The sequence below is a fragment of the Vicugna pacos genome, chromosome 35 (genome assembly GCF_048564905.1).
Source record: "Vicugna pacos chromosome 35, VicPac4, whole genome shotgun sequence".
NCBI lineage: Eukaryota > Metazoa > Chordata > Mammalia > Artiodactyla > Camelidae > Vicugna > Vicugna pacos.
The window spans coordinates 16,538,453-16,564,905 of NC_133021.1; the positions used below are offsets into that span (position 1 = coordinate 16,538,453).

At 46.8% G+C, this 26,453-nt stretch overlaps 1 protein-coding gene across 9 annotated transcripts in view; it reads right to left on the reverse strand.

Moving 5' to 3' along the window:
• LOC140691477 (uncharacterized) overlaps nucleotides 1-25,760 on the reverse strand; it is a 58,409-nt gene extending 32,649 nt beyond the window's left edge. For 5 of the 9 annotated variants that reach the window (XR_012067122.1, XR_012067124.1, XM_072955112.1 and 2 more), the window contains exon 1: nucleotides 4,080-4,177. Coding sequence is in view for 5 of the 9 variants with exons in the window: in XM_072955112.1 (XP_072811213.1) it covers nucleotides 4,080-4,142 (63 nt within the window). In the remaining 4 variants the exon portion in view is untranslated. Of the gene's footprint in view, nucleotides 1-4,079; nucleotides 4,178-15,894; nucleotides 16,029-16,496; nucleotides 16,582-17,178; nucleotides 17,309-25,590 lie in introns of those variants that run through there. The other 4 variants (XR_012067120.1, XR_012067119.1, XM_072955113.1 and 1 more) reach the window with 4 other exon arrangements.
• Nucleotides 25,761-26,453: the final 693 nt, after the last annotated feature.

The window sequence follows — 26,453 nt, forward strand, 5'->3', positions numbered from 1 at the left end:
TGCGTCAAATACCTGATACCCAAAATATTAGAGATTTGACTTTGCTGACAGGCACATTGCAAATATTTTTAAAATAGTTAGCAAAACTTAACTTATGAATGTAGAAGCCAACTTGAAATTGAAAATAAGCAAACACAAACCTACAGGGCATGGGACGCCTCCATCTTCTATTGTATGTTCATGAAGTACCTGGACAAACCCCTATGAAATGTCTCCAAAAATACACCCAACATGTATGGGGAAAGAGCAATGAAGATATGTTAAAATACAGAGAGATGTACAGAGATGTATTTCTACATTTATAGACTGGACATGAGTAAGCAGACCAGCTCTTAGAATAATGTCAAAATTACTATTCCAACAAAAATTAATGATATATTTCAGCCCAACTATCTAAAAACCATGGAGGTATTCTTCAATATTCACTTTGGTTCTGAACCAGAGCATGTAATGTCAGACTTCTGAAATAAATAAGGATTTGTATAACAGTTTTAATCATATTATACAAGATTACTCAAAAAATGAAGTTACATGAAAAGAGAACTCAAAATAATCAGTACAAATAATTTACATGCATATTTCACAGTACTGCACCTATGTCCATTAACAGCACCAAGAAAATTAATTTGTATTTCTGGAATGTACAGTCACCAAAACAAAAGCCAAACACAGTTTTGTAAAAACTAGATTCATAAGTATTATAGGAGGGAATAAATGCACAATGTAATTTGTACTTTATCTAGACACCAAGTTTCAATCTTGTGCAAATAAAACCTCTCTAGAAAGCAGCCTCTGAAATCAGTAACACTGTCATTGTCAGCTCTCACAGTTGGGGTCAGTAAAATGTGTGCTGGTGGAAAACATGCACTGTCTTTGCATAGCTGCCGTCTGAGAGAGCAGTGGGTCTCAGCACAAAGGAGAGACACGCAGATCAAAGGCACAAAAACAAACACCATCTAGTCGCTAACTGGTAAAACCCCCTCTGCCGTGGGCATGCTTGTTACACACGGCACTGTCTGAGCGCTGACGTCAGCAGCTGCCTCCTACCTAGAGTCTATCCATCAGGGCCGATGGACTCAGGTTCTGTCAGCGGCCATGAGCAACAGTGGAGAAGGACAAGTTAGTTTATCCAAATGCTCAAAGATGTGGTAGGGAAAGAGGGCTGACTAATCTGTGAGAACTCAGCCTCATTCCCTTTGAGGGAAAAAAATCCCAACAAAGATGACCTAGAAGCGCCCTCCTTAGTAGGCTCAAAGACACAGAACAGACTCTTCTTTGGGTGGAGTGTTCATGTGGCATTGATTCTGCTTCAGTGCAAGGATTGTTCCTGACACTCAGTTTTTCCAGGTCCGTAAGAATCTGGTGGAAGCCTATCAGAACAAACCCACTTAAATCCATGAGGTGTTCTCAGTCTTTCTCTTTTAGGGTGTGGAGGTGATTTTTCCTGACACAGTAAGTTTCACAGCATGTATCTGAATTTTCTTTATATTTGGACAATTCTAAGGACATGAAGGACACTTTCTGCTTTGGGGAAATCAACATTCTTTACAAGGACACGTCACTAAAAAGACAACTCGTCCACCTCCTGGTCACATCCCTCCTGAGCATTTCCTCATTGTAAACATCACAGCAGGTTGCAGCCACTGATTTTCACATCAGCTCGGCTCTCGGCTCTCGGGGCTCCCCCATCGACCTAGCTGGACACAGTCCCTGGGGGCAGCCTCCAAGATGAAAAGGAAAGGGATAACTAAGAATTTGCTAGAAGTCCAATAAAAATAAAAGCAAAAATAAAGAAATGGGACCTAATTAAACTTGGAAGCTTTTGCATAGCAATGGAAACCATAAGCAAAAAAGACAACCTACAGAACGGGAGAAAATTTTTGCAAAACATGAAACTGACAAGGGCTTAATTGCCAGAATATATAAACAAATCATACAACTAAATAAGAAAAAAAAAAAAAACCTCAATCCAAAAATGGGCAGAAGACCTAAACAAGCAATTGTCCAGTGAAGACATACAAATGGCTAACAGGCACATGAAAAAATGCTCATTATCACTGATTATCAGAGAAATGCAAATCAAAACTACAATGAGGTATCACCTCACACAAGTCAGAATGGCCATCATTCAAAAGTCCACAAAAGACAAATGTTGGAGAGGCTGTGGAGAAAAGGGAACTCTCCTACACCGCTGGAGGGAATGCAGGTTGGTGCAGCCACTGTGCAAAACAGTTTGGAGATTCCTCAAAAGACTAGGAATAGACTTACCATATGACCTAATAATCCCACTCCTGGGCATATGTCCAGAAGGAACCCTATTTCAAAAAGACACCTGCACCCCAATGTTCATACCTGCACTATTTACAATAGCCAAGACATGGAAACTGCCTAAATGTCCATCAACAGATGACTGGATAAAGAGGAGGTGGTATATTTATACAATGCAATACTATTTGGCCATAAAAAAACAATATGCCATTTGCAGGAACATGGATGTCCCTAGAGAATGTCACTCTAAGTGAAGTAAGCCAAAAAGAGAAAGAAAAATACCATATGAGATTGCTCATATGTGGAATCCAAAAAAAAAAAAAAAAAGACCATAAATACAAAACAGAAACAGACTCACAGACACAGAATACAAACCTGCAGTTGCCAAGTGGCTGAGGGGTGGGAAGGGACAGATTGGGAGTTTGAAATTTGTAGATACTGACAGGCATATGCAGAATAGATAAACAAGATTATAATGTATAGCACAGGGAAATATATACAAGATCTTGTGGTAGTTCAGAGAAAAAAAATTCTGACAGTGAATATATGTATGTTCATATATAACTGAAAAACTGTGCTCTACACTAGAATTTGACACACTTGTAAAATGACTATAACTCAATAAAAAATGTAAAAAAAAAAGAAGCTGTGGTGTATTTTATACAATGGACTACTACTCAGCCATAAAAATGATTAAATGATGCCATTTGCAGCAACAGGGAATGGATGGACCTGGAGAATGTCATTCTAAGTGCAGTAGTCAGAAAGGAAAAGAAAAATATCATATGATATCACTTACATGTGGAATCAAAAAAAAAAAAAAACACAAACTTATTTACAAAACAGAAACAGACTTACAGCATAGAAAACAAACTTATGGTCACCAGAGGGGAAGGGAGTGGGAAGGGAAAAATTGGAAGTTTGAGATTCATGGATACTAATCTATATAAGTAGACAACAACTAGTTTACACTGTACAGCACAGGGAACTCTATTTAACATCTTGTAGTAATTTATGGTAAAAAAAAAAAGAATATGAAAATGAATATATGTATTTTCCTATATGACTGAAGCATTCTGTTGTACACGAGAAATGGACAACATGGTAAACTGACTATACTTCAATAAAAATATTTTAAGATTTATAGGGCTATTGAATATTTTTGTTACATTAAAATTTCTGAAAAGAACACACTTCAAAGAAAAAACAGTTGCTGTAAATTAACAAACCAGAAAGCACAGAGCACAGATGACATTTCCCTGTTTAACAGACCAGCACCAACCCAGTGCTGAGACCCCACTGCTCCCAGGACTGCCAGACGTCACTACCAGGAAGGGTGCATGCACAGGAGAGCGCACCACACGGGGACGGGACCGGAACACGCACAACTTGAAGCAGGATCCTGACAAGCTTTCCGGGAGCCAGTCTCACTATGACTTCTAGTAAATAAGAGTTTCTCGCTTTTTAAAAAACTGCTTTACTGAGATATAATTCACCCATTCCCCCATTTTAGACATACAACTCAATGGCTTTTAGGATGTTCACACTTCCTTCTTTGATGCAATAAAGTAACTATTTCAGGTTTCATCCTGTCAACCTGCTGTTTGGTCCAAGAGGTCCTGATAGGACTCAGATCTTGAGGACGCCGGTGGCCAGGGCCGCTCTCGGCTGGTCAAGAAACCTGTCCTGAGAGCCTCGGGCTTCACCAACAATGTGTTCCCATCAAGGACCCCATGAGAAAGCAGCTATTTAACCACAGTGTGAAAGAGCCCAGGAAAAAGGAGGACACCTGATGCCCGATGTTTACTCACATTTGTAATTTCATATCCAGTACACCCCAGCACGTGGGACCAAACCATCTCCATCACCTCCATGTCCTGGTCCTCTCAGGGCCCTGAGGTCCCCAGGCAGGAGGGGGGGAGGGGAGGGGAGGGGAGGGTTGGGGAGGGGAGGGGAGGGGAGAGGTGGGGGATGGAGGGAGGGAGTGTGACAGGAAGAGGGGTTGGGCACTTGGAAGGAGAAGAAGGGGGTCACAGAAAGGATGAGGGCCAATCAAGCTCTTGAGAGGAGAAGAAGGGTTCAGTCGGGTCAGGAGGTCAGGAGGTCAGCAGGTCAGGAAAACAAACAGCAGGCAAGCGGACTCTCAGGAGCAGCTGGAGGGGACAAGATGTCTCCCTCCAAGCCTTCTCCTGTCTGAAAGCTGCCTTAGCAACACCTGATGCTTTATGCTCTCTCTCGACCAATCACCTGCCTTTGCCCCTGGCACCTCACAGTGGACATTCTGAGTGACCTCACTTTTAGGATGTGCCCCGCCTAATCCCCCACCACCAACTGCCATCCATCCCTGGGTCCTCTCTGCAAACTTTTCTGACCTTATGCTTTCTGGTCCTGCCCAACCGATGTCCCCTGCCCCCTACTTTTGGGGTGCTCCCTCCTCCTTTTCCAAATTCCCAGGATTTCCCTTAGGCAGTGGCTGAAAAACATTAGGTAGACAATGACAGAACCAAGAGGAATCAAATATACAGGCAGGGTGGGAGGTCCTCATTCCCCTTCACTCAGCACTGCACACAAAATGCAGAGAGAACGTCCACAAGACCGAGAAGCTCTTAACAGCACACCATCTTAATAGCACACCATCTTAATCACATCGCCACACCCATGTGGCTGTCCTTATCTGTAGTACACCTGTAGGTGACACATTAATTTTAAGTACATATGTTACATGCATAAAAATAAGCCCTATGATTTTTGCCAAAAATATATAAAACTATAAAAAATAATTTTATATTGTCACCCCCCCCTACACTGCACTTGGGTGATTCACTTACACCCAGGTTCAAGGAGGCAGAAACTACCTGGGTGGGACAGAAGCAAAGTTGTGTTTTGGGGCAGTACTGGCTGTGAGGGGGCCTGAGAAACCCTTTTGGGGTGGTGGGAAGACTTGGTGTCTAGATATGGGGGGTGGTTGTGTTCACTCAATCAAGAAATACTGAGCACATGGGGCCTGCCAGTCTCGAGTCAGGGAGACCCTCATATCTGTCCCCGTGAAGTGGCCAACTGCTGACAGTGAGGAAGGGATGAGGTGCCTGGAGTGGCCACCAGAGTCCAGTGAGAGGGCCCCATACTCATCCAGGCTTTGGGCCCCAGCCCTGCCCGCTTCCCCCAGGAGCCCCAATTCCAGGCAAACTCTAAGGGAGGCTGAGGGCAGCAGCTCTCTCCTAAGTCTCAGGAGCTCCCACAGTCTGCCCAGTGCTCTTAGTGAGAAATGGGCAGGGGGCAGTCAGTGGTTTGGGACGCTCTGCCATTGACAAAGAGGAGTTGGGTGAAAATACCTGGCTCCTTACACGTCCCTCAATCCAATCCCCCAGGAGCCCCTTAAGCCCACAGGGCCCTCCCTCCTTCCAGCTGGGGCAGGTGGCCAGCCCTGCAGCAGCTCTGGGGTCCAGGCTAGGCCACCAACTGGTCAGGGGCCACCAACAGGTCAAGGTATGACTGTGCTGCCCAGGAAGAGGGGGAACAGCAGTGAAGCAGTAAGTACCAGCAGGAGCAGCCTCTGTAACTGGACTCCTCCACTGTGAGCAGGGCCAGGGCCAAAACGTATCAGTGAGGGTGGGAGGGCTGGGAGAGGTGCAGCCCTGTGGCCCTGGACAGGGCTGGACCAGAGCCCAGGGCCTGAGGGCCTGGGGGGAGAGACAGAGAGAGATGGGCAGGGAGAGGGACAGTGCATGAGTGACTGAGAGAGATGGGAGTCAGGTCCTAGAGAGTGACAGACAGTAACGGGGGAACAGGGTAGGGAGAGCAGATAAAAGACGAGGCAAGAAAGAGGGAGCCAGCCCACAGTGCATGGTGGAGGATGAAGGGCCAGGGTGGCCTGACTCTGGGAAGGGGCCCAGAGTGGAGGGGGCAGAGAAGGCAGGAATCCTGGCATCACAGTCCCTCCCGCTCTAAGACTCTCACCTCCCTGGAGCTGAGCTCCCCAGGGGCCACTGTACTTGCAAAGACTGGTACCTCCCATTTTCCTTGGGACTGCTGGTACCAGCCTCTGTGTCTGTCTCTGTTGGGGCTGAATTCCAGGAGAATGGGCTGCCCCTGGGGAGGAAACTCCAGAGCCTGCCCTGTGGGGAGTTGACCCTGACTCCTCACAGACCCAGTGGGGCTGTGTTTCCAACTGCACTGCTGGGCCTTCCTGGTCCCACAGCCAGGCTTCAGGCGCTGTGCTGGCTCCAGGATCCCCTGGCCTGGAGGGACTGAGTCCCATCCAGGGTGAACAGGCTTCAGGGATCCTGGGTCTCCTCCTACTGTCAATCAGAATTCCTTCCAACCCTCAGGAGTCGGGACCCCCTGTAAATCACCAATTAGCATCAGGTCAAAGGTATTGAGGTCTCACACTAAGCAATAAAATGTGCCAACTGACCAAATTCAAAATGCAGTGTTCCAATTACACAACATTCTCAATAACCCATTTTATGGGTGAGAAGACAGAGGGGATGTGAATCACCGAAGGGTCTCAGGGCAGCGAGTGCTGTAACTTTACCCTGAACCAAGATCTACCTTGGAAAGCAATTCCACCTGGAGCCCGTCCTGTGACCTGCTCCCTAAAGTTCTGAGGAAGACCGTTGGCTTCCCCTTGGGAAATTCCTCTTGCAATGACATTAAGTCATGCATCAGTCAGGACAAACGGTGAGGATGTGTTCACGAGGGATCCTGACTCTTAACGGCAAGTCAACTTTGTCTCAGGAAATGGGTCTTCTATTATCATTAATTCGGGCACCAAGGTAAATAAGAGTAAAAACATAAAATCCATCATACATATAAGTACTTTTAATTTAAAATATAAGTAACTTTATGAACTATAAATGGATGCATTGCATTGGTCCATGACAAACAGGACATTACGTACATTCATTACAAAGAAGTGCTGTCATGGGTGGGGATGTGGTGACAAGAGCAGGGTCATTTTTAGCAGGGAAGGAGGTCCTACAGCTCTCAGTACAGGGTGGGTAAGTTCACAGTGCTTCTCCCCACGACCAAACTCTCACCACACACACACACACACACACACACACACACACACAAGTAAATGCACATAGATCCTAAAATGACCATCTACCTTCTGATCAGAAAAAAGATAAAGATATGTCCTCACACCACCTAACAACACACTGACCACACACACAGTTCCCATAACTTCTTAATACTTCAGTTCTATGAGCCTCTGAAGTTCCCCTCACTTGCGCTCACCATCATCTAACAAAGAAATCATAAACAATACTTCAAGTTTGATTCATTACGGTTCCTCTAAGAACTTATATTATTGCAAGTGTCAGAAGAATATAACATTCAATTTCAGATGGAGTTTTTGGCTCAGTAGTTTTCATGGTTAAAAGCTTCCACTGACTACACAAAATTATTGGCTCTACTTTTCTCATTCTGTGCTTTCTGTCCCAACTAAAATTTCCCTATACATCTCGTTATTTTGGATTTCAGTCTGTGGCCTGATAGTGCATTTTGAAGATAGTTTGATTGTTCCTATAGATTGCTATCTATTGATGAGCATTTTATTCTTTTAGTATTAAATACAGCAACTGACTTCCAATCTACAGCTTTTCCTGTAACTGGAGAAACAATAAAGCTTATACTGATGTCACTCACCAATACACTACCAGACTTACAGCTTGTCCTGACTGCACTCTGACCTCCTCTAGTCAGTGCCCAGAAAAATCAAGCCCACATATGTGTGGATGTGACTCTATAGGGCCAGCATGCCCACCTTCTCCATTTACTTACTCTCAGTTGTCACTACTTTCCTATATTTGACCTAGAAGTTGCCCTCCAACTACCCCTACTCTGAGCATTTCAAGAGTAACCTAAAAACTAAACTCTTCATGGCACAAACTGTAATCGCATTACTAGTAGTCATTAAGGTTAGCCTTTGAATGAATTTAAAAGGATTAGAATGAACGTATGGCAATTACCTTAAACAAAAACATTTTGACTCATAAAATTATAAGTAACTCCATAATTATCAAATGGCATTAGTCTATATTACTATCCTCTTTGCATTTACAGTATCCTATATGGATACTAATATACAAATCACACTTAATATCCCCATTACTATGCTTAGATGGCACAATATCATCAGTTTTCATTACAGCCGCTGTCACCATGCTCAGCATCCATTCTACATGAGCTGGCGTAACACCTACTATCAGTGCTCCCCGCCTGTGCAGCTGCACCGGGACCGTCACTAATAGCTGTGGGATCCAACGCCTATGGTACTGATTATGTACAAAATGTTAACCTTCTTCAAGGCTAAAACTCATTATTCCAAACATTATAGTAATACAATTAACATGATTATCAAAAATTATATCCTCTGAATTAACACTAAACCTTATAGCCTATTAACCAGCCTTATCAGCTCACTCTTCCTGAATCAACTGACACAGCCTTCACTTTTCACTAGCCTCCTCTCTGTTAGTGCCTCCACTTGCATCAACAACATCTCTTCTTCCACCAGCACACACAGCCAGCCGATTTCATTCATCCCAGCAATCATTAACCCCCAAAACTGTATCATCACAAATATCCTTACTACAAACATCCTTAAACTTTCACACTTCACAACTGACCACATTCTAAAGTTTAATCAAAACAACATTAGTCAAAACTCTAATTATTTACTACCCACTGAGAAAATCAGGCAAGATGATTAAACTCAGGACTCTGTTTCTTACTGTATGTACTCCTTGGATCATTTCCACTTGTCACTGCACAAATTTTTACCCAGAATCTTGTAGGTTCCTTACATTTTATAATAATTCAACACTAAACTCAGACAGCATCCATTTCTTAATCTGGTGTTTCCCTATGAATGACATATGTAAGAGCATTTAGAGTAAGCAGACCCCTTTAGGACCTGCTCCTTTGGTTCCCAAGGGCTTAACTGGAGTTTGCATTCCTGGACCCAGAGCACCTGCAGTCATGCTGCTCACACTAGGCAGCTGGGGCACATGACACATAACACTCAATCCCTTGGAAAAACCAGACGGCATATCCTGTCCTTAAACTACCTTTACAAAGAATGATTATAACGAGCCCCATCTGTGCCAGACAGACGTATAGCTGCTCCCGGCAGGGCTCCCCACCAGCCACACACAGTAGGAGCTGTGGGTATCCATGCTCAGACAGCATGATGTCACAGTGGTGCTCCAGCCCTCACAACCACCCACACCTTATATCATGGTCTGAAACACGTGTCAGGCACCCAGGAACGGGGTTCAGCACCGGGAAGAGGAGTCCCCTCAGCTGGGGTGAAAACCAGCGAGCTTGCAGGGGCGCTGTAAGACACGGAGCCACTGCTCTTGAAGAGCCTGTGCAGAGACCCGCTGACTCCCCGTCACGGCAAGGAAACAGCAGGCTGAACACTGCCTGGGGCTCTGGCCGGCTGGCAGGGCTGGCTCAGGCGGGCCCCCCAGACTCCTGCTCCCGCCCTCCGTGTTCTGGTGCTGCTCCCCTCTCAGGCGGAGGCTTCCATTGCCAGTGAGCGTGCACACAGTGGGAGAAAGTGGTGCTGGCCTGGGAGTGGCCCTGCCTCTGAAAAGACGGCCAGCAGTCACGGCCAGCTAGAGTGTCCCTGCACACCCTCTGCAGGGAACAGCACCAGCACCAGGGAAGGGCCTCTCACCCCCAGAACTCACTTTCCTGTGCGCACCTGACGGGCAGTGGGACCGGCTCAGTGGTGTGGCTGCAATCTCTCTGGCCCCAACCCACCCTCTAGCCAACGTCTGCACACTGGGGAAAAGGTAAAACCAGTACAGAAGGGCCGCTGCAAGCCCTCAGGCCTCAGCCACATCCCAAACCAAAGCAGAGACTGCCACCACACCCAGGAGAACCCCACTCCCACAGAGATCTTGCTCCAGCCCCACAGAACAGGTGACTTTTCCACCTGATAGGGCTGGAACAGTCACTAAGCAGAGAAGCCCCTGCTTGAACGTGGAACTGGCTCCAGTCCCTCTGACTCCAGCCCTGCCGCCCCCATTGCAGTGGCTGCCAGCATGTCCCAGGGGAAGAGGGCAGCCCAGGATGACTTCAGGTCCATCTCTTCCCAACAAACCCGCTGGGCACAGAAGACTGCACAGGAGTGCTCTCACACAAGGACACCTTTCATTCTGGGGCAAATAACTTTCACCTAATTTCACAGAAATACAGAAAGTTAAAATGAGAAGACACAGGAACATGTGTTAAATGGAAATAACCATAATGAAGAGAGAGAAGTAATTTACATGACAAAGAGGTCAAAGCAGCAATATTAAGAATGACAGCTGAACTGGGAAAAAGAACAGATGAACACAGGGAGAATTTTAAAAAAAGAACTAGAAAATAGAAAAAAGACCCAGTCAGAGCAGAAGTGTAGGTAATACAGAAGATCAGGCAATACAGATGATCCACCAGCAATCTGGAAGACAGAATGAAAAACACCCAACCAGAAAAGCAAGCAGAGAGCATGTTACAGGACTTTAAGGGACTTCTGAGACAGCACCAAGCATACTAGCACTCACATTATAGGGGTCCCTGAAGGAAGAGAAAGGGTGGGCAACCGCTTGATAAAATTATGGCTGAAAACATGCCTAATCTAAAAAAGGAAACAGATATCCAGCCACAGGAATCACAGAGAATCCCAAACAGTATCAGCTGAGACAGACCCATATCAAGTCACAGCATCATTCAAAAGGGAAAATTTAAAGAAAATGACAGAATTCTAAAGACAGCAAGAAAAAAGAAAAACCTCACATAAAAGAAAATCTCTCGTAAGCTTATCAGCTGTTTGTACTTCACATATTTTAAATTTTACATATATGCACTGTTCACTGTCTCTAAGAACATTTAGACCTTTAGCTTTTTAAACTTACGGAGTTATTAGGAATAAAGCCAACCACGAAATAAGAATTAATTCAAAAGTATACATACACCCCGTTATCAACAGCAACACTAATTACAATTGCCAAGACATGAAAGCATCCCAAGTGCACATCAACAGATGAATGGACAAAGGAGATGCACCATATATATGCAGTGGACTGCAAGCCACTCACAAGAAAGAAGGATATTTTGCCATTTGCAACCTTTCATTCACTTTTTTTTCCACTTCAAAAAGCAGAATTTTATGACTGGTATAAACATCTCCACTGCATTAAAAACAACAAAATACCTAGAAATAAACCTAATCAAGGAAGTTACCCATACTCTGAAAACTGTAAAACACTGATGGAGGAAACTGAAGATGATACAAAGAAATGAAAGATATCTTGTGCTCTTGGATTGGAAGAATCAGCATTACCAAAATGGCCCCACTACCCAAAGCAATCCACAGATCCAACGCAACCCCTGTCAAAATACTCAGGTTTTTCACAGAACCAGAGCAAACAGTTCCAGAATTTATATAGAACCATAAAAGACCCCAAACTGTCAAAGTAATCTTTTGTAGGTTTTTTTTTTCCTCCACTTCTTCTTCTTGGTCTCTTTTCTAATGATTTGATGACTAGTGAAGTTCATTTAACATTTGCTGTAAAGCTGGTTTGGTGGTGCTGAAATCTTTTAGCTTTTGTTTACCTGTGAAGCTTTCGATTTCTCCATCAAGTCTGAACAAGAACCTTGCTGGATAGAGTATTCTTGGTTGTAAGTTTCCCCCTTTCATCACTTTAAATATATCATGCCAGTCCCTTCTGGCCTGGAGAGTTTCTGTTGAAAAATCAGCTGATAACCTTATGGAAGTTCCCTTATATGTCATCGGTTGCTTTTCTCTTGTTAATTTTAATATTTCTCCTTATCCTTAAATTTTGTTGATTAGATTACTTGCTCTATTCCTTTGTGTGTTCCTCTTTGGGTTGACCTTGTGTACAACTCTGCACTTCCTGCACTTGGGTGACTGACTCCTTTCCCAAGCTGGGTAAGTTCTCCATCATTCTCTCTCCAAAAATTTTCTCAGGTCCTCTCTCTTCTCTTTCTGGGACTGCTATAATGCCAATGCTAGTGCGCTTCATGGTGTCCCAGAGTTCTCTTAAAACATTCTCATTTCTTTTCATTCTTGTTTCTGCGGTAGTGATTTCCACTAATCTGTCTTCTAGCTAACTGATCCGTTCTGCTTCATTCAGTGTATTCTTGGTTCCTTCCAGTGTGCTATTCATTTCAGTGATTTTATTCTTAAACTCTGGGTATTTTTATGTTTTCCAACTCTTTGCTAAAAACTTCATTCTGTGCATCTATACTCCTCTTGAGTTCCCTGAACATTTTTGCCATTATTACTTCAAACTCTCAGATAAACTATCTATCTCATCACTTACTTCTTCTTCTGGGATTATCTTGTGCCTTGGCCTGGGAGATATTCCTCAGCTGCCTCATTCTTTGTATTTTTAGGTAGGTACACTGCATTTCTCAACCTTGAAGAAGTGGTCCCCTCTGGTAGATATTCTTTGTGTCCCAGCAGTACGCTCCTCTCTTGTCAACCAAGGGCCAAGGTCCAGCTGGTCCCAGTGTGGACTCTGGCCTGTGTGTGTGCGCTCCATCCACAGGCTTTGGGATTGTTGTTCTCTTCTTTCTGGTATCTGCTCCCTGGTGCATGAGGCTGCAGCTTCCCTGGCAAAAGTTGATGCCTGTCCACTGCTGGGGGAAGCTTGCTCCCGGGCCTCTGCTGGGTAGGGCCCCATGCAGAGGTCTTTTTGGCTCAGAAAGTCTACTGATGGGTGGGCCTGTGTTCATACCCAGTATGCTGCTTGGCCTGAGGCTTCCCAGCACTTAAGCCTACAGGCTGCTGGGTGGGTCTGGGTCTTGGTGCTGATGACTTGATCAAGATGTCAGCCTCCAGGAAACCTCATGCAGATGAATTCTCCCCAAATGTTAGCCACCAGCTGTTCTATCCCCAGGGTGAGCCGCAGCCCTTCCGCATGTCCCCAGGAGACCTTCCAAAACCAGCAGGCATGTGTCACCCAGGTTCCTATGGAATCACTGCATCTGCCCTTGAACCTGGCGCCTGTGAGATTCTGTGTATGCTTCCCAAGAGAATGAAGTCTCTGTTTTCCCTGGTCCAGAGGGGCTCCTAGAACTAAGCCTTGTTGGCCCTTAAAACCAGATGTCCTGCAGTCTCCTCCTCCTAATGCCAGAACCCCAGGCTGGGGAGCCTGACGTGAGGCTTAGAACTCTCACTCATGCGGGAGGGCCTTTGTGACTCATTCTTCAGTTTGGGGGTCGCCCACCCTGGGGAGTTATGGGGCCCCATTATATCATGAGCACACCCCTCCTACCGTCTTGCTGTCGTTCCCTCTTTACGTTTCCAGTTGAAGATCTTTTTCACCAAGTTCCAGTTTTTTTCCAATGGTTGTTTGGCAGTCAGCTGCGGTTCACTGTTATCCATGGCAAGGTGAGCTCATGGAGACCTATCAGCCATTTTTCAGCAGAGGCAATGCAGGCCAGAAGGAACAGGCATGAGGTGTTTCAAGACCTCAAAGGGAAAAACCTAGAACCCAGGCTACCCACTCAGCAAAGTTAATAATCACAATTGGAAGAGAGTTAAAGAGCTTCTCAGATGAGCAAAAACTAAGAGTTGATCAAGCCTAAACTGACCTTACAGAAGACCTAGAATTGCCAAAACATTACTGAAGAAAACGAAAGAGGCTGGACGAACAACTCTCCCAGGTTTCACACAATACTACAGAGCTACAGTCATCAAAACAGCATGGTATTGGTACAGAAACAGACATACAGACCAATGGAACAGAACAGAGAGCCCAGAAATGAACCCACAAACTTCTGGTCAACTAATCTTCGACAACGGAGGCAAGCATATACAATGGAATAAAGACAGTCTCTTCAACAAATGGTGTTGGGAAAACTGGACAGCAGCATGTAAAACAATGAAGCTAGAACACTCCCTTACACCATACACAAGAATAAACTCAAAATGGATCAAAGACTTAAACATAAGACAAGATAACAATAAACCTCCTAGAAGAAAATATAGGCAAACATTATCTCACATACATCTCAAAAATGTCCTCCTAGGTCACTCTACCCAAGCAACAGAAATAAAAGAATAAACAAATGGGACCTAACGAAACTTAGGAGCTTCTGCACAGCAAAGGAAACCATAAGTAAAACAAAATGACAACCTATGGAATGGGGGAAAATTTTTGCAAATGAAACCAACAAAGGCTTGATCTCCAGAATATATAAGCACCTCATATGACTTCATACGAAGAAAACAAACAACCCAATGCAAAAATGGGCAGAAGACCTTAAACAAGCAATTCTCTAAGGAAGACATACAAATGATCAACAGGCACATGAAAAAATGCTCAGTATCACTAATTATCAGAGAAATGCAAATCAAAACTACAATGAGGTATCACCTCACACCAGTGAGAATGGCCATCATTCAAAAGTCCACAAATGACAAACACTGGAGAGGCTGTGGAGAAAAGGGAACCCTCCTGCACTGCTGGTGGGAATGCAGTTTGGTACAGCCACTGTGGAAAATAGTATGGAGATTTCCTCAAAACACTACGAATAGACTTACCATACGACCCAGGAATCCTGCTCCTGGGCATATATCCAGAAGGAATCCTACTTCAAAATGACACCTGCACCCAAATGTTCATAGCAGCACTATTTACAATAGACAGGACATGGAAACAGCCTAAATGTCCATCAACAAATGACTGGATAAAGATGTGGTATTATTTACACAATGGAATACTATTCAGCCATAGAAAGCAACAACATAAGGCCATTTGCAGCAACACGAATGTTCCTGGAGAATGTCATTCTAAGTGAAGTAAGCCAGAAAGAGAAAGCAAAATACCATATGAAATCGCTCATAATATGTGGAATCTTAAAAAAAAAAACAAACACATAAATACAAAACAGAAACAGAATCACAGACATAGATTACAAACTCATGGTTGCCAAGGGGGGAGGGGGTGGGGAGGGATACACTGGGAGTTCAAAATTTGTAGATACTGACAAGCATATGTAGAATAGATAAATAAGATTATATTGTATAGCACAGGGAAATACATACAAAATCTTGTGGTAGTTCACAGTGAAAAACAAATGTGACAATGAACACATGCATGTTCATGTATAACTCAAAAATTGTGCTCTACACTGGAATTTAACACAACATTGCAAAATGACTATAACTCAATAAAAAAAAAGTTGAAAACTAAAAGAGAGAGAAAAGCACCTCACCAGCAGAGAAATGCACTATCAAGTAACATGATGAACAGACTTCAACAACTGACACTGAAAGCCAATGACGAAGCACTGCCTCACACAGATTCACAAGCACAAAGCAAAGCTCATGAATTTCTGTCAGTGACAGAGAATACTGATAACTGTATACACATTTATAAATCCTGAAGTTACCATTCCAGAAAAATGACATTATACATTTTTTATCTCATCCACTGAAATATTAAGTTGGTGGAGGTTGGGAGGTAAACTATGGGTAACTGTTCCATTTTTATCCCATCATTCCAAATTTCCCAAATTTTCTTTATATTTTAACTTTGTACTATACTACACAAGCAAATGCATCATGAAAAAGCTAAATTTTTCCATTCTTACTTCCATGTCCTTCCAGTGTCTGGTGTCCACCCTCCATTGCCCTGAGGATAAACAGGAACCACTGAAACGTTGTTCGGGGTATCCAGCTGGAGATTCCTAAGAACGGCATCATTGGTATTCCCAGGGGTTGGCACCTGAACATTTTAATAAAATATAAAGTACATGATTTGAAAATCTTATATAAGAAATAATACTCTGAACAATAACATACTAAAAATACGAACTCAAGACGAAGTCAAGAAGCAAGTTCTGCAATACTGGGACCAAAGGTTGTGCCCCCATATGAACTGTTGTAACCGCTGATGAAGACTTGTCTGCCCGCAACCTCACTCCTTCTCGAAAAGTCTCTGGAATAATTCAATCCCCCAAGCCCCAATCCCCCAAAAGCCCCCATGACCCAGGCTCTGAGGCACCAAGCTACTACCCTCCGTCAGCTGCTACTAAAGGAACATGAACTCCTTCAGCGCTGTGGTAAGTTGGCTAACTCTTGACCTTCACTTTGCAATCTACAGCTGAAACTAACATGCACTCTTCCCCACTGGAAATAATGACCAGTTCCTCTGGACCACCTGCTGCTGGTCCATAGAGAAGCTTGTACTGACCAGGATTTCCCTCTGCGTGGTCCAGCACTTTCGTGCAAAGTGCTGGTGGAAGGCTCAGTGACGCTCCTCACGGTATTCAAAGGTCCTGAAATGCACAGAAAGCACAGCATGCGTGATCCTAACAACCCAGCACACGTGAAGCCCAGGTTTACTGAGGGGTCCCAGGAACCCTAGAACACAGCAGGACCCCTGTAGTAGGCCCCCCACAAATGTCCGCTAAAGTAGTGAATAAAGGAAAAAATATGTCTGTGATCATCTGGGTCATGTCTCATCCCTCCACAAGGTATTTTGGCCCCAGAGCAGTCTGTTTCTTTGTGTTATCCTAGAACACAAGACCAGAGACAGATAACTCCCGGAAGGATACTGAAAACAATTAAGACCTTGGGGGAAAGGTATAGCTCAGGGGTAGAGCGTGTGCTTAGTGTGCGTGAGGTCCTGGGTTCAATCCCCAGTACTTCCATTTACAAAACACATAAATAAAACCTAATTACTCCCACCCCCAAAAAAGACCAAAAACAACAACAACAACAACAACAACAAAACCTGAAAACAATGAAGGTCATTATTAACATGCATTTTAAAAGATTAGCAAAACTCTGTCACCCCAGTGTTTCTAGTGGAAGTTGTGACTCCATCCCCATGACAGTTACTAAAAAGGCCACAGGAGCCTGGGTTCACTTACTGGTCTCGCCTCTTCCCAACATCTGACCTCCTTTCCCATCAGGATACAGGGAAGACACGGTGATGGTGTAAGGAGCATCAGGCTTCAGCTTCTGCAGGACCACACGGTTCTGTTGTCCGCCTAGCCTGGTCTGGCGGCAAACAAGGATAAGTGTCAGCTTTGCTCTCTCCAGCTCACTCATCTGTTAGAAAAAGCTCTTCCTACAGGGGAGCTGTTTGAGACCTTTGCCAAGATCTGGAAACACGTCCTGCCATGGAAGTTTAAAATATATCTTACGGTATCATCCTAAATATAAATTATGCACCTTAAGTCATAAAAAGGGTTCTAAACCTTAAACTAGGTGACCTTAAAAAGGTATTTCAACTGGCAAGCGGCCAGCACTGTGAAATTTCATCCAAAACACGTCTCACAGTTCTCTTCTACAAAAAGGCATTAATCCTAAGTGAGCTGCCAAGGAACCTGAAGACACCAAAGAACTGCATAACAGTACAGGCCACTCAGCATTATTCTCACCTTTTCACAGATGGTTTCTACTTGCTTTAGAAGCACATTAAAATGATTCAGCAAAGGATCTAAAGCTTTTTGGTTCCCCCCTCCAAAACTGCCCCAGGACCAACATTAGCTGTGCAGACTGTGTGGCGGGACCCCCTGCCAGGCCGCACTCAGGCAGGGCTTCCCAGTCCTCTCCCTGACTCCAGCCTGCTGGTGTGAAGCACCTTCAATACCCTCCGGTTACAGAGTTTGAAGGTGCTTTTTCAGTTCACTGCTTAAGGCCATCCTGTTGGCCATCCTTAAGGCTATCCTGCTGAAAGTAAATTTAGTACATCTGAGACCATCCAGTCTGTAGAACCAGCTTCACAAGGAAGCAGAAGGGTGTGTGCCTACTTCTCCCATCCCACTCTCCAAAATCATCCCACCAACAGGGAGTCACTTTATTCCTTGGACTAGCATTAAAATGCAACTATGCCGAAGAATAACAAATCTTAAGGGAGTATCAGCTAACGTGCCACATGCAGTAAGTTTATGAGACGCCTTTTAATTATGTTAAACATCTCAGAGACAGTAAGAGGGACTCAGGACAGCAGGTGGAGGCTCAGTATCACCAGCAACAGAGATGCTGAGGACAGGCTTTGTCTAAACCTGGCCTGACACAGGCCAAAGTTCTGTTTCTGTCATAAAAATATCAATCCATCAAATCCATCTTCCCTTATATAAAAGTGAGTTGATCACTGTTGGCAATTAGTTTATTACTGATAACCTACAAGACAAATTCTCAATCCAAGTATATCACACTACCTAAGTCTACTTCTATGGGACACGCAACAGGGCAACTCACAAGTCACACTGGGGACAGAAGGGTCACTGATTGAGCTAAACGCACTTACTGTGCAGCACAGAGACCTGTAACCACTGCCAGCATCCACCTCTGCTAATACCTCCAACATAGTAACGAGCTTCCGAAAGTGGGATAAACATGACAAAGAGGAGATCTGAGAGCCAAGGAAATGCCTTAGCAAGCCCCACAATAAAACACTGACCTCTGAGTTCTGCCTATTCTGGCTCCCTGGGAAAACACTGAATACTCTGCAATGCACACCCTAACCCAGAACAGAGGAAAACTGTGAAGGAGGGACAGCGGCTGAAAGGAAGCACCCGAGAACGTCGTGTGCACACCCACAGTCACAATCCGAGTGGTTTCTGGGGACACCGCTGCACTTCAGCACCACAGACCCTGGTCTCACCTGCCTGCCTAGGTGGCATCTATCTTAACAGAATGAGACACGCTGTAGATGTGGTGACTCTCGCCCTCCCCCCAGGCTGCACACCAGTGTTCTCCTGGGGCAAGGCCAGGTATGGGTTGACCCCGGGACCCACAGAACAAGACTGGGTAGGTCTGCTTGGCCCAGCGCCACCCCAACCCAGGTGCCCTGCACACCTCAGGGTAGAAACGAGCAGCCCGTGGATGCTCGACCTGGCAGAACAAAGCTGGGACTGAGTGTGGAGAGGCTCACGCAGGACCTGCCACAGGGCTCCCACCTTCCCTCAGGAAGGAGGCTGGTCCAGCTCCTTCCAGTGGATTTTGTGGATCCGTGGTGCTAGCATTAGCCAGACTTTCTGGGACTTGTGAATGAAGAACCCTGACGGACACATACGTGAACGTCTATCCATCGGACGACGACCTTGTGACTGACGGATCAAAGGGGGACTCCCAACCCTGGGTTCAGTGGGTCCTCAGAAAGTGTTTCTCTGCCCTATTCACTTTACAGTATCTTTGAAGTCTTCTTGAGACGGATGCATAAAGGTTCCTTCAAGACATCCAATTACACAAGTGTTACATGCACTAGGCAATTTATAAAACCAGAACAGCTGCGTACTAGACGCTGTTGGTAAAAAACCAAACAGCCACCCACTCCTGATTTCTAAGAGGAGTGGGCTTGGCCCCCGGCTGGGCCTCCTCTGCGTGGCCTGGGGGCACCAGGCACAGCTCAGCCCAAAGGTGCCTTACAAGTAATCTAAACCCCAACAAGTGTCCCGTCCTTTCTGCTACACCTGGTCCGGCATGATGGGACAGGAGGGAAAGCCTTCTGAAGAACTTCCAAGAAGTATCATCACTCCAAATATGAAACCAGGAAGGCTTCACAGAAACAGCTGATCACAACCCCCTTCCGCTTCTTGCCCGCCTCTTGAGGCCTTGAGGCCAGCGAGCACCTGACAGACGCCAAGGGAGCTGGAGCAGAAGAGCCCACGTGGCCCCCAGCTGGTTCCCCTCCGGGTGGATGAGGGTGACAGTGGCGAAGACACAAGGCAGGAAGAGCCTGCTTACAGAACCACCACTCGGGGGACCAAGAAAACCTCCCGACTTCACCTGAGCTCGAGAAAAACTTGTGCCCTGTTTCCGCACATGAGCTGCAGAGGGTCTTGGATATGGCAGCTCGGGGACCTCAGGGAGGGACAAGTCCCCCTATTCCATAGGCTATGTCACACCTGACAGTGGTGGTCCTGAATGGTGACGTCCCTCTGTAACATGGGGGGTCAAGCCACCACAACAAAGGACACAGAGCAGGAAGGTGAGCAGAACCAGGGTTCCTGGCAAGCTCTGCCCCAGCCTCACTAAGAGCCAACAGTCTTCCTTAACCCACTCTGTGCAAGACTTTCCATGACCTAAGACCACTTTCTGATGCAAACAGAAAAAAAAGGAAAAAGAAACCAAAACCACCTCCAGGCTTAGCATCCCCAGGTAAGAGTGTTAGCACTCTCATCACCTCCTCTAGCTCAGCAAACACTGCACCCGGGTTCCCGGGCCCGCACTGCCCTGACCCAGACACACCACTCTGCAGCCAGAGGCCCTAGGGGCAGCGGGGACACACCCGGCTCGGCCAGACCCCACGCAGGACTGACCCTCCTGCTAGTCTGGCCCCTCTTCCAAGGGGCTGGCCTCACAGGGCTGGTGCCATGAACAAGCCAGCATACATACCACACTCCGCAGGCCATACGGCACAGAGTAAGACCCCAGGAAATGCCAGTCACGCCAGCACAAGTAGGGGCCAGACACCCACATGTAAGGAGTAAACCCTGTGATACACTATCTGGCAACAGGAAGGTAGGGCGGTAGGGGAGTGATGGAGCCCAGTCACTGAGGAAGTGCTGCGTGGGGAGTGACCCTCGATGTCCGTGGACCCGGCAAGGCCCGAACAAAGGCCCTGACACCGGGCCTTCAAGGAGGCAGCTCAGGGAACGGCCCAGAGGGAGCCCCTAAAAAGAGGCTCCCCCCTGCCCCAGTGAGGTACAGATGCCGCTGGGTGAACAGCCTGTTCCTCCCTGGCTGCTCAGGGTCTTTCCAGACTGCCCTCTGCTCAGCAGCTTCAGGGAACAAGGACCACACTGTGGGTCCTGTCTTACAACCTGCTCCCTCCATCTGACATAATAGGAACACCTTTCTATAGCATTAAATATTCAACTATCATCTTTCTAACAGATGTTATTTTTTTTACAAACTGTTGTATCATAAAGAATTTAATGGATGTGTATTTCTTTTACAAACTGCTCTATCATAACGAATTTATCCAATCTTCAGTTACTGCTGGTTTCCAACAGTTTACTCTAAAATAAAGCTGGAGTGAACATCTGCTTAGCTAACTTCCTGTAAATTCATGATAATTTCCTTAGGATACATTTCCAGGAGTGAAATCGCTGGGACTGGTTATATACAAAAGAAGACGGCATTTTTTTTTCAAATTGAGTGCCTGTCATGACTCTTAATAAAACAGCATTAGAGAAACAAGCAAGCAGATGAACTGAAGACTTAGATGAGCTGTTCAGCTGCTTTAAAGAGCTGCAGACCCACCTTTCACAGCCAGAATAAAACTTCAAGCCTAACCATGCAAATTTCTAGACAATTAAGCAAGAGACTCAGGAATGCGATACAGGGGCCACAACAGAAGTTCCAAGGTACACCACTTGGCTACTTATGGAAATTTCTACATTAGCTGTAACTTACGTTCTATATTAAGTTTTTCATAGAATCAACAAACAGGTATTAGAAAGTTGTTCAGAAACTGTGAAAATATTACAAAGTACACAAGAAAATAGAAATTATCCTTAAAGAGCCCAAAGCTTCATAAAACAGGCAAATCCATTCGTGTGCTCCTTGGTCTCCTATCTCGCTGAGACTCACACAAGTCAGAGAAGCAAAAGGAAAGGCATGTGGCTGAGGAACCTCTGGAGGGGGGTGGAGGGTCAGCTGGTTTGGGATTTGCTTATTCACTCAAACACTATCCAGTGATAGGATCTAAAAACACTCTGGGGGAAACGGGGGGGGGGGGGAGGTTGGCAAGTCTGTCCGGTTCCCTGTTTCTCCATGGAAAGAGCAGGAGCAGGATCTCCCCAAAAGTGTCCTTCAGAGGCACAAAGGACCCCGGGGTGACCAAGCTGAAGCATCCATTCTCATGCCACAGGGAACTTGCCCTTCAACCAGGTCTGGGAGGGAAAACACAGAAAAGAGAAATGGTGACAAGTGAGTGAACGCACAGGGTCCCGCCAATGCATGTCCGAATCAGGACACAGGGAGTCTTCCCACCGGGCAGGGGCAGCAGGGACCAGCGAGGAGAGACAGTGGTCAGTGTGGGACGTGGAGCCCACATGGAGGAGCCCACCTTTCCCTGGCTCACGGTTCCTTCTCAGCCAAGGACGGTTAGGGAGTCCCAGGGATGACACAGTCAGGCACCCTGCCTCCAACCATCCTTCCTGAAGGGGAAGACAGGCAAAGGGCTCACAGCAGCCAGGCACCATCGCAGGGGAGCGGGGACCGGGACCGCCCTCCCGAAGGTGTGGGGTGGGGGGACTGGGAGGAAGCAGCAGCGGGGGGACAACAGTCACACTCAGGACAAGAGGCCCCGTCTCCGGCTGAGACACGTTCCAGGGCACCTCTCTGAAAGCACCGTGGGAAATAAGAAGGAACACAAGACCCAGAAATTCGAGTTGTCCACTGGACACACACAAACACTAAGCTGAAGGAGACTGGGGGGGAGCCAGAGTCCAAAGACTGGCTCCTGAACACAGTTTCCCATCTGGTCCTGCAGACATCCCCGAAGTACGAGGAAAAGGTCATTATACCTTCTCGTGGGCTGTCTACACACGTTTCGCTTTTGGTTTTCTTTCAAGTCGGCTGTAACATACAACCACAAAAAAAAACTGTATTTCTACAACTGATGTATGTTACGTAAACAGAGCCTTTTACACTAAGTCTACCATGAGAGCACCTTTTACAACTCAGCACTAGAGAAACAAGTGAGCTTTACATTTCCGGCTTCAAAACCACCCACAGTCTCCGCTGGCAGGATTCATCACAGGAAGGAATCAGTGCCCATCACTTTATTATTGCTCCATAAAAGCCAGTGGCACCGTATGACACCTATGGCCAATTAATCTATGACAAACGAGGCAAGAATGCACAAGGGAGAAAAGACAGTCTCTTCAATAAGTGGTGCTGGGAAAACTGGACAACTACATGTAAAAGAATGAAATTGGAACATTCTGTAACACCATATACAAAAATAAATTCAAACTGGGTTAAAGACCTAAACGTAACAGATACCTTAAGACTCCTAGGAGAAAACATAGGCAGAACACTCGTGGACGTACATTACAGCAGCGTATTTCTTAAACCAGCTCCGGGACTATTAGAAATAAAAGCAAAAATAAATAAATGGGATCTAATTAAACTTAAAAGCTTTTGCACAGCTAATGATACCATCAACAAAATGAAAAGACAACCTACAGAATGGGAGAAAATATTTGCAAATCATGTGACTGACAGGGGACTAACTTCCAAAATATACAAACAGCTCACACACCTTAGTATCAAAGAAACAAGCAATCCAATCCAAAACTGGGCAGAAGACCTAAACAAGCAATTCTCCAATGAAGACATACAAATGGCCAACAGGCACATCAAAAAATGCTCAGCATCCCTAATTGTCAGAGAAATGCAGATCAAAACTACAGTGACGTATCACCTCACACCAACCAGAATGGCCATCACTGAAGAGTCTACAAACACACAGATGCTGGAGAGGGTGTGGAGAAAAGGGAACTCTCCTACACTGTTGGTGGGAGTGTAAATTGGTGCAGTCACTACAGAGGACAGTATAGAAGTTCCTTAAAAAACTGAAAATAGACTTACCAGGTGATCCAGCAATTCCACTCCTGGGCATATATCCGGAGAAAAATAAAATTCAAAAAGATACATGCACCCCAATGTTTACAGAACACTATTTATAACGGCCAAGACATGGAAATAACCCAAATATCCATCAACAGATGACTGGATAAAGTAGATAGGATACATATGTACAGTGGAACACTACTCAAGCCATACAAAATAATTAAATAATGCCATTTGCAGCAATATGGATGGACCTGAAGATTGTCAGTCTAAGTAAAGTGGACTGGAAAGAGACAGAAAAATGCCATAGGACATCACTTATATGAAGAATCTCAAAAAGAATAGCAATAAAAAGGACACAAATGAACTAATTATTTTGATTTCTGGAATACATGTAAGCACAGTTGACCGTCCTTTATGACTGATGACCGCAGTCTGTTGATTCTTATTTTACAGTTGGTTTTATTCCTTTGCTAACTATGTAAGTTTAAAAAGCTAAAGATCTAGTCTGTTCTTAGAAACAATAATTAGCACATATATGTAAACTAAAAAAATGTGCAATGAACTATATATATGTATTTACCGCAATATACTGTGTATGCGCAAACTATAATAATTCTGTATAATAAAACTGAAGGCGGGGGGGGGGGCAGTGGCACCGATAAATCCCAAATTTCAAATCCTGAGACCGGCCTAGTCGCCATTCATGGGGAAAGCGACACGCAGGCTGCAGGAAAACTTTCCGGAGGAGAGCGAGCGCCAGGGGAGCCGCTCTTGAGTTTCCGACGCAGGTGGCGCCCGCCCCCCACCCCACCTCCGGTTCTGGACGCTCTCCCCCTTAAAACCCGCGGGCCCGGGGCTCTGCGCCCTGCCGCCCGTCTTCACCCGATTCTCTCCCTGGACCCCGCCGGATCGCCTGCACTCCGCCCTACGTCTCTCCGCGCAGCACGCGCCACCGGCGACCGGCGGGAGGGGACCGAGCACCCACCTGGCCCGGCAGGCACCCACCATGCCTGCCACCCCCACACGTCGCTGGGAAGACCGCAGTAACTACACCTTCCTGCTACTCTAAGCCAGCGACACCAGAACGGCAACAGTCGCTGCTGCCTGGGGAGGCTCCTTACAGAATCCTGAGCCTCCCTCAGCAACAGCAACCGCCCCTAAAAAGCCTCCGCGCTCCTCTTCCACTTGGAAAGCCCCTGGCCACCCTCACGGTGCGGTCCGCCAGCCCCCTGGTCGCCGCGGAAGCCACGCCCAGCAAGAGCGACTGCTCCCGCCTCCCAGCCGCGCCTCCCCCACCTCCGTGCACCCCGCATCACCCGTGCGCAGCCCAGACTCCCGGCGCCTTCCATCCATTCCTAAGGTCGGTCGGCGTCCCAGCCCGCTGACCAAGCTGGGGGGAGGGGGGCGGTCTGCTGCCGCCTCCATCCCCTCGCGGTAACTAGCCTGAGCGCGGCGGGCAGCTCCTCGCCGGCCCGAATCACCTGCCGGCTCTTCTCGGGTCCCCAGCTTGCATGGCCGAGCAGAGAATCTCACCTCCCCGCGAAGACCCGCTCGCTCCCCACCCGCCGGCAGCCCCGGGTGCCGGGACCCCGCGCGAGGCTGCCCCGGCGTCCCCGCCCCCCACCCAGCCGCCCTCGCGGGCCCCAGCTGTCCGTCCCGCCGCGCAGCCCTCGCGCCCCCAGCCCCCAAGGGCTCCCGCGCCCCGCGCCGGGTCCCCGCGTGGCTCTGGCCCCGGCGGCTCGCACCTTCTTCACTGCAGGCATCCTTCGGCCCTCCAGTTCAGCAGACACCCGGTGACTTGGTCCGTCCGCTCCTCAGTCCGCGACTCACTCCTTCAGCCCAGGGTTCCTCGCCGCTGCCACAGCTCCGAAAACCAGTTCTGACCGCTTGCAACCGCAGACTTTATGGCTGGCGCCTGCGCACTGGGCTCCAGGGGGGGAAGGCGCCTGCGCACTGGGCTCCCGTGGGGAAGGCGCCTGCGCACTGGGCTCCCGTGGGGAAGGCGCCTGCGCACTGGGCTCCCGGTGACGCGCCTGCGCACTGCGCGCCTGGGGAGGCGCCTGCGCACTGCGCGCCCGGGGAGGCGCCGCGAACCGTGCACAGTGGGGGAGGCTAGTGCGTTGGGGCAGCTGGAGAGAGGCGGGGCTGGCGCCTAGGGGAGCACTGGGCCTCGGATCCGCGACCCCGGGCTGGCTCCTTGACCTTGGCAGTCCACCCAGCTCGGCAGGCACGACTCGGGCAGCGCGCGCACCTGCCGGCCCACTAACTGTTGCTCGGGGAGCGGCGGATCACGCGCGGAGACAGCGAGGAACTTGAGGCCTGGAGGATGCAGCTGAAAAGAGGGGATTTGAAATCTCCTCTGAATGAAATAGAGTGCTGTAGCAGAGGGCAGAGCACAGATTAATGGCTGAAACACCTAGTTCTTCTCTCCCTTCTCTTCTAACACATTTAGACATTTTGTCCTAAAGAACTTTATGAAACAGTTTACTTGCTATTGTCCGTTTTTAGTTTAGCCACCATTTTAGTGGGAATGAAGTGCTGTCTCATCGTGGTTTTGATCTGCGTTTTCTTGGGGGTCAGTGATGTTGAGCATCTTTTGGTGTGCTCA